This window comes from Helicoverpa zea, chromosome 16, assembly GCF_022581195.2.
Source record: "Helicoverpa zea isolate HzStark_Cry1AcR chromosome 16, ilHelZeax1.1, whole genome shotgun sequence".
In the NCBI taxonomy this organism is placed as follows: domain Eukaryota; kingdom Metazoa; phylum Arthropoda; class Insecta; order Lepidoptera; family Noctuidae; genus Helicoverpa; species Helicoverpa zea.
In genome coordinates this window covers 1,254,093-1,269,100 of record NC_061467.1, presented here as the reverse complement: position 1 = coordinate 1,269,100, position 15,008 = coordinate 1,254,093, and the positions used below count along the sequence as shown (strand labels likewise).

Here is a 15,008-nt window from a genome sequence, read left to right as displayed (position 1 = left end):
CCGTGGAGAACAAAATAACTAGCGGAGGTACCATAACGGAAATTCTCCTAAGAAAGTAGCGCACCAAAATGCGGCTGTGCGGGGGACGAGGAACGGTACTGCCTTCGCCCTTATACGCCATCTTTGACTCAACCAGTTTTTGTAATACCGAAAATCGTTGATAGGTGTCTCAAAGAACCCAAACGCCTTGTTAGTTCACTCGTATCTGATCGTTTTGGTCATGCCCACTGTACGTATTTGACCTCGAGGAATGCGCCTGACCTGCCTGCTTTACGGAATCTCCGCTCAACTTCCTTACTCCGTGATACCGACTATGTAACGTCTGATGGCCAGTGTCGCATTGGTAGTACACGTCCTATAGATTAAAGTGTAATGTCAATGTCTGGGCAGTAGCTGCCTTATTAATTACGGGTATGGACTTGAATGTGAATGTGACAACTATAGTTACGTCTAGGGCATGCAATACCGGTTTACCGGTTTCGGTTTTACCGGTAAAACCGCCCATTTTCGCGATCTTTAATTTACCGGTAAAAATAATGTGTAACCGGTAAATTACCGGTTTTTACGTTTTTGTGATAATATATAGCAATTTGTTCATTTAACGTCAAATCTTCATTATGTAGCCTGAACATAATGTAATTTTGAATACATTAGGTACATTATTGTAAGAGTGTTAAAGTTGCTGTTTTTTAGGAAAGTAAACTTATGTGGCTCCTTAACTATAGGTTAGATACAAATCTTCATTCTCATCTTAATTTATAATATCTAAACAAATTTTATTCATTCGGTTATTCTGATTTTCCTCATAGCTGTCAGCTCATATAAGCCAAAATATAGATTATGCTTATTTTACTTACTCTATGACCTTATTGAGCAAGTGCTTTTACTTCACTACCATGCGGATAGCACTGAGGACACGGTGGAGCACACAGTCTAGGTGTGCACTGCCTGGGAAGGGTACCGCCGTGTCGTCGTCGAGCCAATAGGCAGCGGCGACCTCTTGCGTCCGGCCCTGGTTCAAGTCATGGTCCGGAGCGAGAGGGAATGGGAAGCCGTCGCCTCCTTCTGCGAAGCAGTCATGCTCGATAAGGAGACGGTGGAGCACCTGCGAGTTCGCACCTCTCATCCCAGCCGCTGTAGTGGACCAGGAAGACACCACGGGCGCCGAGTGTCGAGAGACGACTCCCGGCCACTGCAGGCGTCGGTCTGTGGACGGCGAGTTCGGGTGGCTCGTCGTTCCTCCGTCTGCATAGACAACAGACCCGTGACGGCGGCCCGAGTTGTTCCACGCGCAGGGCCAAGGCCTGCCGGGGCTGCGGGATTGTTCGAAAGAGTTACCGCGACCCTGGTCCATAAAATGCCTACGATTTACCATAAAAGAGGGCTTTTACTTCACGGTAATTTTAAGCGTTTATCCCGTCTTGTGACGGAGTCCGCTTTCCGTATCTTCTTCTTCCACTTCAATCTATCCAGGACATCTTCCTCTTCGAGTTCGTAGATTTTCAAGTCATTCATTACGACACTCGACCACCACCGTTTCGGCCTGCCTCTGCGCCTTTGACCGGGTATATTGAGATTGAGTACACAACATTGGCGATGTATTCAGGTGGTTTCCTTTTCACATGGCCGAACCATCGCAGCCGTTTCTCTTGCATTTTGTCGACGACATCGCGTACTGATGGTACTGACATGTCTGTTTGTTACGGCCCACGTCACAAAAAATGTTTACCACCTTACACCTTGTATTTTTAATTATTTTTTGCTGCTTTACTACCCAATCTTATTGATATAATATCACATTTTAAAAAAATACAAAAATTACCGTTTTACCGGTTTACCGGTAAAAATATTTTAATTACCGAATTTTTACCGGTAATTTTTATTTTACCGAAATTGCATGCCCTAGTTACGTCGTTATAAGGTTGATAAAATCTTCTCAAGTTTTTTAAAAGCTAAAGCCAAAGTCAAAGCTCTTTATTCTGTGTTAATGGGTTACAAAGTTATGATACATGATATTAAGTCTCGCTTTGTCCTGCTCGTAAAGCGTAGGTACCGAAATGATTAGTATAGATTTTAGAAATAGAGAAGTGCTATTTTCTGACACTTTTGTGAGACACGCCTTCTTTTCCATATATGGGCATATTACACCTATGTTAGCAACAGTACTTATCGGCTACTCGTTACTCTTGTTACTCTTTCACAGTTATCGACATTTTCACAAACGTCAATCTTACAAATCTAATTTGAGAGATGATTGTTTGAAGCGCGACGGTAAGATATTGGTCAGAACCGTTTCTATTTTTCCTTTCATTTATAACAATTATTGCTGTCGGAGTCCTAAATTAGGTAATGTAAGTAAATGGACAATTGGAAAAAGCTATATGAATCACCAGGTGTGATGACAATAGACCAAGGTTGACAAGTAGGTATTTAAAGTTATTAAATATTAGTATTAATAGATATTAAATAGAAGAAAAGTATATAACTTTAAAAAAGAAAACAATTCATACATAACTTAGTCTTTTTCATATGGCTAATGACGTAATTTCCTTAGAAAACCAAGCTACAAAAAATAAATTTTAATGAATTTAAATTAAGAAAATAGTGTTAAAAATTTCAATGAATATAAATTAATAATAGTGTGAATACAAAAAAATATATTTAAAAAAAAGCGTGGGGTGCATGGTGTCAATAGTTATAAATATTTTATTGACAGATATGAGTAGAGTGATTTTCATTTCGATAATACCTTAAAAAGCACCCCACGCTTTTTTTAAATATTTTTTTTTGTATTCACACTATTATTATTATAATTTATATTCATTGAAATTTTTAACACTATTTTCTTAATTTAAATTCATTAAAATTTATGTTCTATTTTTTAGTTCGGTTTTCTATAAAAAGCATGTTTTTTAGTTTTTTTAAACTATTATTTATTTTCTACTTTTTAGTTTGTTTTAAAACTATTATTTGTTTTGTAGAATTAAAATTCTCTTTAGTATAAAATTTGTCAATATTAGAGAAAACGGCTAAAGATAATTATTGGAAATAAAAATTAACATCGATCCTTATCGACTGTAGAGAAAAATTATAGAAAATTTTAATTAATTTTCTTACCTTATCGACTATAGATAAAAATTATATAAATTAACAAAAATCATATTTTGCAAATTGAAAATCCTAGAAGTCGGTGGCTAATGGATGTTACTAAGTTAATTTTGCCACCGACTTCTAGGCCGATGCACCTAAAATTAGTTTTTTTTTTTGCTTTTTAGTGTTTTGGGAAGTCGATTTAATTTTTTTGTAAAAAAGTTTTTTATTTAAAGCTTTTCAGTGATACGAATAGTTGTCACTATCCATACAAGTGGGAAGTTCTCATCAATACAAAGAATATAAGTCCAAACGAGGTATTTTACATATTCAGTTGTCGAGTTCCCTCGACTTTCTCTGGTCTCCATCATCAGGTCAGCTCCCAACCTTCACTGTTGCATAGGTCTTGTCAATACAAATAATTTAAGCCCAAACACGAGGTAGTTTACATATTCAGTTGTCGAGTTCCCTCGACTTTCTCTGGTCTCCATCATCAGGTCAGCTCCAAACCTTCACTGTTGCAAAGGTCTTGTCAATACAAATAATTGAAGCCCAAACACGAGGTAGTTTACATATTCAGTTGTCGAGTTCCCTCGACCTTCTCTGGTCTCCATCATCAGGTCAGCTCCAAATCTTCACAGTTGAATATTGCTTTTAGGCGTACACCTGAGTGTCAAGTTTTTATCCTATGTATGCCTACAACTTTCGAAGGTTGCCCTCGATTTCTCAGGGTTTCCATCATCAGATCCTGATCTGATGACTATGGGAACAACTGGCAGCTATTCCGAGTCGAACAAAAAAAGAATCACGTAGATCGGTCTATAAACCTCGGAGTAATCGATGTGTATGTGTAACCTCCTCCTTTTTGGGAAGTCGGTTAAAAATGGAATAATTTTATCAAATTAGTGTATTGTCATCGGTCCTCAATAAATCTACAAAGTTTGAACGAAATCTGGCCGTTTAAAGTGGGTCAAAATCGCGCCCAAAGAAGTCGGTTACAAACCTACAAACATACAAACATACAAACATACAGGTGAAGCTAATAAAAAGCGTGTAACAAGGTTGTTTTTCCGTTAAAATCATTACCTATCATTTTATGCACATGCGAATGGAGTAGCAATATCTAAGTAGGTACTATAAACACGGTATAGCGTAAACACACACACGCGTACACGGGGTAGCGTAATATTTATTGCACATTCCATTCATGCATTAGTTACACATTTTATGGAAGATCAATAACAAAACAATAGGTGAGTAGGTACTGTCCGCATAGGTAAGTAGTTCTCGATGATTTACGTCTAATAGTTATAGTGGAATTCTCTAGCTATGTACTTCTACATATAGTATAATATCCTAGCTATACTACATTTAAAACCAGTACCTACATTTGTGTATCAGTTCTGAGTCGATAAACTGCCACCAATTTAATATCAAGGAGGTTTGCAGCCATCGGCCGACTGTAAAAATCACGCAGAGAATCAAGAGTGAAGAGTCAGTCTGCGTGAAAATTGATATTAAGAGGTTATTGGGGTTGGCTTCAAAATTGCAAACGCAGGAATAGATCTTGTCAATTCAATATATTGTAGTAAGAATTCGAAACAGGTAAAAATGGTGTTCGCGGCAATCATAAAACGTTGGCTTTTTAGCTTCCAAGGGGCCAGCGCAAAGATAACTAAATAGTTATCACAAATGATAACTAATATAACAAGCAAATACCTGTCGGTAGTTCACAAACACGCGATCACGACACATCGGCGTGAGCTCTCAATTAAATCCTAATTGAAATACAACACGGATTCAAATAAAATGCGAAAACTTTTGCAAAAAAACCGACCAAATACTGCGCAGTGCGAATATAAATATGTTTGACGAGAAGACATTGAAAAAATATAGTGTATACTTGACTAACTCTCATTTCAGAACGGTCCTACAAAAGCAAAGAAGTAAGCAATTTGAAATTGAAATGCGTGCAAAATCGTAGTTTAAAAAAATGCCAGTATATGTTTGGTAAAAAGATGTTTTGTTCTGTCAAACTGTATAATATGATCCGTAGTAATTAAACTAGCTTCGTAATTAATCTCTCTTGACTCCTGAGACGCTTAATTGAAGTAGATCGAAGTTAATAATGGTTCTAAGAAGTCATGAATTAAACCAACTTGAGCGGTTTTTCGTTTAATTGACATGTTGAAAACCACACGTAAAATATTTGATGAGATAAACTACACAACTTATATAAATATATTCTACTTACCGAAATACTTTTAAAAGATCAAAATAATTGTTAATGTTTATAGAAATCATTTACACAAAAGACATTTTAAAAATTTCACTGACATATTTAAATGAAAATTTTGAATAAAATCATACATACCCAGAACTAGTAGGACAACAGTCCAAACAGTTAATCTTATACACATTTTGATCACAGTAAACATAACACTATTCAATCATCGTCTAAATTGTTCATACATCATCCTTAACTATAAATTAATCAGACTTTGTCTCAAAAACACTACATCTTAATTAAACACAACATTTAATTTCACTATAAAATCATATTTTTCACTAACTTTTACTAAATCACTATACAATTAATCTTTATATTCAATAACTAATCATTTATCGTAGATTTATTTATCGTATTTTATCGGAGGATTGGCGCGAAAACACGCGCTCTCCCTTCGGCTTCCGAGTTCGTACTGATGTCGGAAAATCTCACGTAGGTACAAGAATTTTCAGCCATAGTCAATGACCGATATTTTTTTTGACCTCATGCAAAAGTATTTACAAAACGAAACAAAAAGTATTATTATTGGATTATTATAGTAATCCAGTAATTTAACTTGGACTAGTAATTGATGAGCTAGCATTTTTTGTTTCGTTGGATTTGTTATTGACACAAAAATTATTGTCATGCCGGTAATGCCTATAAAGAAGTTTAATCTTATCGAATGTAAAATCAATAGTAGGTAAGCAATATTGAAATCAATTGCCTCAGAAAACTGTAATCATCTTTTGATAATATTGTAGAGTCGTTATTCTAAAAATATATTTTTTAGAAACTCTGAAAGTGCTGTAATATGTACCTAATAATTTGTAAGAAGTTATTTTAAAGTACCTATACATTTTCTATTTAATTATGAAATAAGAAGTTTACAGGTGTCCATGCAAATAAATAATTGGTTTGGTGCTGACTTCGACATATTAACTTCGACCGAGGTTCCTGACATAAAATCGATAAAAATAAAAAATAAATCTACTCGGGCAGTTTGGAGAGGCGCCAAAACTCACTGTTTGTACGTATAGCAGTCAATTATGATTTACGACGAGCCTGTAGTGATCTACACGTATGTATCGTATATTTTTATACTTTTATGTACATTTTATGTGCACAATCTATAACTTTTAGATTATCTTACATTACATTGAAATTCATTATAATGTCAGCATAAAAAAAGGTTTTATATTATCGAAAAATGCACACACCACTGGCTGATGTTGTCAAAAAAAATCCAGGATGCCATTAAATATTAATTTTTTTTTTGAGTAATGGCATTGCCTAATTTTTTTCTGCAGAGACGGCCTGTACTTGCTTCAATCTGAAATGCAACCTTTTTTAATGAGTTTTTACATATTTTTTTATTGAAAAAAAGAGAATATTTTTTATTGAAGGTTGATAAAGATATTCGCCTGCTTCTAGTAATTAGAATATAATTCTTTATTAACTATCTTTTATAAATAAAGATAGTTGTACTTTATCCTATAGTCCTTTTTTGTGAGTATTTCTCACAGGGATATAAGGATTTAAAAGATATAAGTACATTTACCTATTTATCTCTACGTGATGTGCGTGCGTATGCTAGAAATGCAGATAACTTTTCATTATCAAATTAAAAGCGTTCGTCATCGGAATAAAATCTCTCTTTTTTATCGATATTTATTTTCGAACGTATTTAATATTTTAGTCAAGTATATCGAAAGCAACAACTCAATAATCATTGTATAATAAGTTATTGTCTTGCCGCATGGCACTGGCCACTTCTCATACAACGGAGATTTCATTATTTCATGCACTAACTTTTTCGTGTCTGAACGTCAAATAACAAGTACCTAACAATAGGCATGATGACAGTAATCAAAAATCATAAAAATAATATATTTATTAAATTAAACTTGAAGCTTGGAATATAAAACGCGCATTGTTTTCTTTATTAATAATGTGATTAATATGTCTTTTTATAAAATAAAATTACGAAATAAGGCAATCCGCCATGATATCTTGAACACCAATCAGAGCTCGTGACGTCATCTCTCAAAACAACTCGCGCGAAAGCGCGCGAACGTCACATTTCGTTATTGTGAACTTCCACTGCGATCTTTGTTTTTAATTAATTAATTGTTTATAACACGAGTTATGGAGCCCGGATTTATCAAGGCAAACAGCGCTAATTTGCCTAGAATTGATATCATAATGCTGGGAGAGTTTTTGGCATCAAATAAAGATTTTTGTTCAGCTGAATTTAGAAATGTTAAAACTTCCATGTAAGAACAAAAAACTTAATTATTGCACGAGCGTTGTTTACTTGCGTCTTGTAATTTCAGTCGTGACGTCACAAGTGACGACATGACACTGACAAGCGTTTTCGCGCCGGATTCAAAGTGGACAGAGAAAAATGCAATTATTTGATAAAAAAACTTCGCATTTTCTTAAAATTAATAATTTTTCATATAAAATAGACGTATACCTACATCATACAAAGGAATTTAAAAATTTGTCATCATGCCTATTAATCATTTGACAAATGTAGTGCCGAAAACAATAACACGATCGTTATGAAGATTACGAAGAATTTCTAATTCGAAAAATCGTACGCCAAACACTTAGAATATAGTAAACAACTTTGAGTTCATGGAATTGGTCAGGTTGAAGTCAGGTAGCTGTTGCATAGTTATCATCAGCTAAGCTAGACATTTTCACAGGCATTTTAATCGGCACTAATCGGTTAATCAACTTGATAAAATGGAGATATATATTTAAAATGGAAGGTTCCATCTAAAATAATTTCATTAAAAAATCTAATATATTTTATATTTCCATTTTTAATCGGTCCATACATTCCAAGCTTAAATCGTTTCCCTAAACTCGTAAACATAATTTCACAATCTGTTACAGAAATCGGCCTACAGCCAAAATGGAGCCATTACTGGCTACCTTAAAGTTCAAAAAACCTTTTGAACTGACTTTTACACGTTTTATGTGCTTTTAATAGCACGAAAACAACTTAAAAACATTTTTGTGGTACACTGAACACAGTCTATAAACTATGTAGCTATAATTTTTATGACTGTACCTTTTGATTCGAATTTTCAGCCGTTTATACCAATCGTTTAGAATAATAAAGAGAAAAAATATATTTTTGGCTTGTCTATAGCATAAAGGCTCAGAAACTACTGAACCGATATGAAAAATTCTTTCACTGTTGGAAAGCTACACTCTTCTCGAGCAACATAGGCTATATTTTATCCCGCTACGGGCAGTAGTTACCACGGGATTCGGTCAAAACCGCGGGAAAGCGGCTAGTTCTTGTTTGACAAATGTAGTGATGTGACCTAACGAAATTTAATCGATATTCATACTCATTTTGACAATTCATTATATATATTATTATTATTCAAATTATTATCATTTGAAGTCATTTTACAATTCATAAATTTAATGTAAAATAAAGTGACAGGGAACTCTTCTTATGGCAAAAAAACTATAGTATTTAATGTATAAGGGACCGTTTTCTGGCTCTCTGCCCACCTCATTCATATGGGTGTAGTCTATGAATTGTAAATTCTATTTTTAACTGATCACTTGAATAGAATTGTATAATTTAATATAATTTAATACATTTCGTTCACGCCTGTGGCCATTCACTGAAATATTGATTAATGGTTATTTATTATGTAGATAGATATAGAAGCAAAAATTAAATTATTATTTACGACTAGTAAGTTACGTAAAGAATTATGTATGGTACCTACTTGCATAAGAAATTTCTTTTAAGGTTAAAAGATGGAACAATCAGATTTCTTTTAAAGAAAAGGCCGTGCTTTTTTATTGAGTAGGTATAAACCTTACTAAACAAAGCACAGAAAGCGTATTATTTTTCAAGGGGATGATTGGCTGTAATCTACTCATATCCTTTGTGTAACTTTACTCCTATGTATAATCAAAATCATAAAACTGTATGGTACTTAATGGTAAACAAAGAATAATAACTTTTACACCTTTTGTCTGGACTTGTTTGTCGCAAATCGAGGTATTTATTACCATTTATTGTCATAATCGATACTAGATTAACGTTTCAGATAATTATTTATAGCTTTGACGTCATACAGTCATACTTTTTGGTTTTCTTTACAAATAAAAGAATAAAACTAACGATAGGATTAGTTATTTTATTGGGGATCTTTATTTGATTGTAAATCAATCAATCAGAGATTATTATTTGAATAGTCAATCAATCATTGCGTGAACTTGTGCTGTGCTATTGTTTAATGTCTGAGCGATTATTTATAGAACAATGTGGAATGAAGGTTCAGTAGGTACATAAGGTAGGTATTAGATGGTATTGGAAGAAACTTTTTTCATCTTGGTTTACTGATAGGTATTTACAAATCATAGATGTAAATTCGATATTAATACGACTCGCCTAGAAGAAGGCAATCGGCCATGTTTTCACGTAGCTGCGATTATTTCAGGTTTAGATTTTAATTTATTTCAGAGTCCCATGACGTTACTGCAGCATTTTACAGTTTATGTTTTCAAAGATCACTTTTACTTATACAATATCGGCTACTTTTTGAACATGATCGTGAAGTACCTATTTCTTACGGGAAGCAGGTGGAACCACGGAAAACATGCAGCTAGTACGGTGCTTTAGACATACAGAACTGTGTTATAAGCTTCTTTTTGTAAAATTTTTGCTTTACTACACTTAGAAAACGGCCAAAACCGAGAATAACAGCTACTTCAGAACCCAGCACAAGCTATAGTTATTCCTGAATATTGACTCTTCATGTTTGTCCCATAATCGAGAATCAATGACTGTGACGTTGTGAGGACTTTGATTAATTGTCGCCATGACGCAATCTGTGACAAACACACTCACGAAGCCTATAATAAGCCCTGTTTTGACTGCAGCTTCGGGGAAGTGTCGGCCCATGTTAATTATATTGTTCGGTTGTCCTGATTGGTGAAAACCTATTTGATTGTTTTGATGTTATATTGAGAGCATACTGTCATGTGATCTGGGTACTTTTTATTTGCTTTTTTATACAGTTTGAAATATTTTCATTTGTAACCTGTAGTAGAACATTCATGGAAGTCCATCCATCTTCCGTAACTCTCCGAGTTCCGTTCTTGATCAATGTAAGCCTAGTATAAAATGTGCGAGTTGGATCAATGCAGTCGCTACATGTACTCTTCAACTAGCACCAATTTAATTAAATATACAAACACCTAGATCTAAAAATAATGCGTCAGATTATCTACTATGAAGTCTATGATGCCTACTGGTATTTACAACCAATGAAACATGCATATTTCACCTACATACATAGCGGATTTCTACAGTATCTAACTGGCTACAAAATGATGCGGGTACACTCAGTACCATTTCTAGTTCGAGCTAAATTGATTACAGATTACGTGCGGAAATCCTATGATAGGTCCTAAATACTATGAAATATACAGGGTTACTGGTAAGTAGACCGCATCCTTTCAGGAGGTGATAGTATAGGTCAATACGGACAAATTTGACCCTGGGATGCACTGGGCAAAAGTTAACCCGTTTCAAGATAATCGAATTTTAAGATCTTTTCTTTACAAGTCGTCTAGGTACACGTATACATTTTTATTATTAGTTAAAAATCTCGTTTTTGCGGATTTTTGTGTGTTTTGTGGCTTTTTGGATAGCTAGATAAATGTAGATGTTTTTTAAGTATTCTGCACAAAAAAATGAAGAGTAATATTTTTGAGAAAATATCTACTAAAAAAGTAATTGCTGTTCCCTATAATTTCCTCTGTGATTTGTACAGTTTTATGGTTTCTTATTATGAAATGATTCATCTTCTATCCAAAAACACACAAAAATCCACAAAAACGAGACTTTTGACTAATAATGAAAATTTATACGTGTACCTAGACGACTGATCTTGAAATTTGATTATCTTGAAACGGGTTAACTTTTGCCCAGTGTATCCCAGGGTCAAATTTGTCCGTATTGACCTATACTATCACCTCCTGAAAGGATGCGGTCTACTTACCAGTAACCCTGTATAGTGTTATATAATGTATAGTATAGTGTTTATTTATAAATATTTAAGTACAAAATAAATAAACAGTAAGTTGCCCCGAAGAAATAAGCCTACGCCGCTACGGCGTAGCATTGCGTAGTCCTCAATTAAGACAAAGGTTAAATAATTAAAAATTGGCCTTTTTCGTTCCGGGGCTTTTATTATAGGTCAGGTTTTTCTTTATAGCACCCAGAAAAACCTATTTTGAATCTTAAACCTAGATACCTTAGTAGCCTTAGTAAAATTTTCAGGTTGAAATAAAATAAAACATTTTCGAATTTCACAACTATGAAGAAATATTTTCTATGAATTATTTATAGATGTTTGTGGCGACCACTCTAAAACCGCAGTCACGTCGGGCGACGTGCTAAACATGTTGTTTGTACAAACAAACAAACTGTCAACGCAGCACATGTAACTCGTACCTACTTAGATATTTATGTTCTTATATTTTATCAAAAATAAAGTATATCAACATTATAAAAAAAAAAAACTATTTATTTTACGTATTCTAAATGCTCATACAGCAAAGTTACAGCCGTATACATTTCCTACACGTTGTTTCAATTTGCTTGCATTATGTAACTAACTGTTACCAGACTGGACAAGCGCCGATAAGCACTGGAGCCTTATTGTGACCGAAATACGCCAATCCAAATAATTTCAAATGAGAAGTTATCCGTGCAAGGCATTATTTACTCATGTAATTATAGAGTTATTGACGTTAAGAAGGTCATAGCAGCTCGGTGAATGGCTCATTGTGCTTAACGGGTCTGATTCCGGCTGTGAACAAATATTGTTTTAGTCCAGTCAACTCCAAACACACGAATTCATATAATGTGAACAATGTATGATAATCACGACTTAATGTAGGACTTTTGTCCCTTCATCGTAAAACATACAATCAAGCAAGAGACAATTTACTATACAAAAAACAAAGGTTTGGATAAAATCCACACTTGTTCCAACTTTCCAACCTCTGTGTAAGTACCTACCTATGTACATATATCTCGGTCTCACCCGAGTGTTTCTGACCTGACTCTGCGAGTAACTTAACTACCAAGTTGTTAACATCTGACCAAACCATCAAAATTACCATCAGACAATAAGAAAATTCCAACACGTACCCAAGACCACATACCATTCATCATTAAATTAATTCTCTCCCCATAGCAATCGAAATATTTATCCAACCTCCGTACACAAGGCCGTTTCACCCTCTAATGATCGAACCTTGACCATGAGGGGTACCGGTTGAAATGACCACAACATCACCAGACCTTGGCTCGTGGAGTATGTAAATATACTGAAGGGCACTATAACAATGTAGTGGCTGGATTTGTGTATATCTTCTGTCTTGTGTTGTGGCTGATTGCCAGATTATTGTCAAGGGAAACCGCTTGCTATGCTATGTTCCTTGGTACGCTAGCTCATATGCAACTTTACCTTAGCATTATAAAGATATGTAGGTAAATATATTTAGTTTGATGTTATTTTTTATGTTTCAAAAAATAGATATTGTTTAATTTCGAACTTTTTATGATAGTGTCGTCTAAGACCGCTTTCAACCAGTGGATTACCGCGCTATAGGTACAATCCGCGATTCCTAGTGTCAAAAAAAAGAAAACTCTTGGTTAAAGTAAGTAGTGTGGCGCTGTTTATGTCATCCAAATACAATAATAAGTTTCTGACGTCAGACCGTAATTATAATAAATCTGTGCTAATGGATTAGTCATTACAAACCGTAGGCGGTTCCTACATTGCCAGAAAATACATAAAAGTCTTCCAAGAAAGGTCATAAAATTAAGTAAAACGTCGCCAACTCGGGAACAGAGAAATAACAAATATGAGTACCTACAAATGGCTACTTTGTAAGCTATAATCTTCTATTATAGTCATCTATTTGGGTTAGTTAGAAACTTCAAAAAATTCGAACCATTTTTTTACAATGGTCACTGTAGCTTTATGCAGCTGTTGATAAATTATAGAAATCTCAAATCGGCACCTAATAACGATTAGAAAATCAAACGTATCACACGTAGGTTAAACGCCTTGGTACATACTACTCATTACATACATCTATCATCCTACATAATTTTTACTACTAATAATTTTTCGCAAACGTCCAGAACAAAGTTACTAGATAGGTACTTAGGGTATCTAAATATTAGTCCAAATCCAAACTAAGAAAATTGCGTCCACAAATATTTGTTAGCGGAACATGGACAAATTAGATGATGATATATTTACATGGTAACTATTGCAAATTACTGAGTAGATCATACCCGGCCTCGAACCCACAAATTTGGTATTGCGTGGGATGCAAGACAATTACAGTCTGGCGTTATTACTTTACCTAACCATATTGTGTTATGGGGTTTTTTTGACGCGAATATGTACCTATACCTTTGTGTAATATTATGTTTCCTTTTCCTAGAAGTTACCGTCTGAATAAATATATAAGTACATAAAGAATTAATGCTATAAGTAGGTACTGAACATAAAAGAATAAGGACGACATGCGACGGAAAGGACGAGAGTAGCCCTGGGCCGAATATAGAAAACCTACACACTGTAGACACCTAGGCACCTAAACATGAATATTGCTAGTAGTTAATGACTAAACAGTTCAATAAAAACACTTTCAAAGCTCAAACAGTAAATAAATCCATTGTACCTAACATTTTTTCTGTCACTGATGTCGTTAAATTTTCAGATTGTAAATCGGTCAAAGAGAACAAACGAATCCAAAGTCCGCGTAGTTTACGATGTCTAGTGTCATTAAAAAGGCTATCTCAGCTGTAATATAACGATTAATGGCCCATCAACTTGTTGTTTAAAAGCCAGTTCTCACAAAGTTAATGTTAGGGCGCTTCTGTAGATAAGCACTTGTCCAGTCTGGCACCTGATGGCTGCTGCCTATTAGTTTTACTCACCTACGAGTTTGAGTCAGAGTTATTTGGTAGGCGCTATGCGCTATGATGCATATCCGTATCCCAGTCTTGAAAATAACATATAAGTATGAAGTAAGATTGAAATTCTACATAGTTTTAATTACGAGGACTATGCAATGGTAAATAACAGCTAGAGGCTATTGTATAGTTTTTTATGACGTTAGAATATGCGGGAATTGCGGTACTAAATCATTGAATAAAATTCCGGCAATTCTAATCAATTACAATGTTTTCGTGACTAAGTACACGTAATACATAATATTACGAATGAAACATAGATGAAACCATGCACCAATGAACATAATGACATGCTTCCAAGGTGGGGGTTGTTATCCCCAAAGATTACGGTAAATTGACCCCTGCCACGCGGTATATTTATCGTTATTGAAACCAGCGCCATCTAGTGGAGAATAGCACTACATTTTAAATGCTGCCACCTGGTGAGCTGAAATAAAACCTGACCATAGACCCAGGAGTTATTGTTTTCATTTACATGTCTTCATGTAACAATTTTAATTTATTTCTGATTATATAAATTGTACAGGCTTATATATTTTAATTTTAGACACTGAAACAACAAATTTTATCAAAAAATTAGAAAAATTTTCAAGAAAA

At 34.4% G+C, this 15,008-nt stretch overlaps 1 protein-coding gene across 1 annotated transcript in view; it reads right to left on the bottom strand.

The window, feature by feature from the left end:
* Nucleotides 1-5,791, bottom strand: part of LOC124637531 (lutropin-choriogonadotropic hormone receptor-like) — a 34,356-nt gene extending 28,565 nt beyond the window's left edge. The window contains exon 1 of the mRNA XM_047174045.1: nt 5,465-5,791. Within this exon, the coding sequence (XP_047030001.1) occupies nt 5,465-5,528 (64 nt within the window). The 5' untranslated portion in view covers nt 5,529-5,791. The remainder of the gene's footprint in view (nt 1-5,464) is intronic.
* Between the last annotated feature and the right edge of the window lie 9,217 nt (nt 5,792-15,008).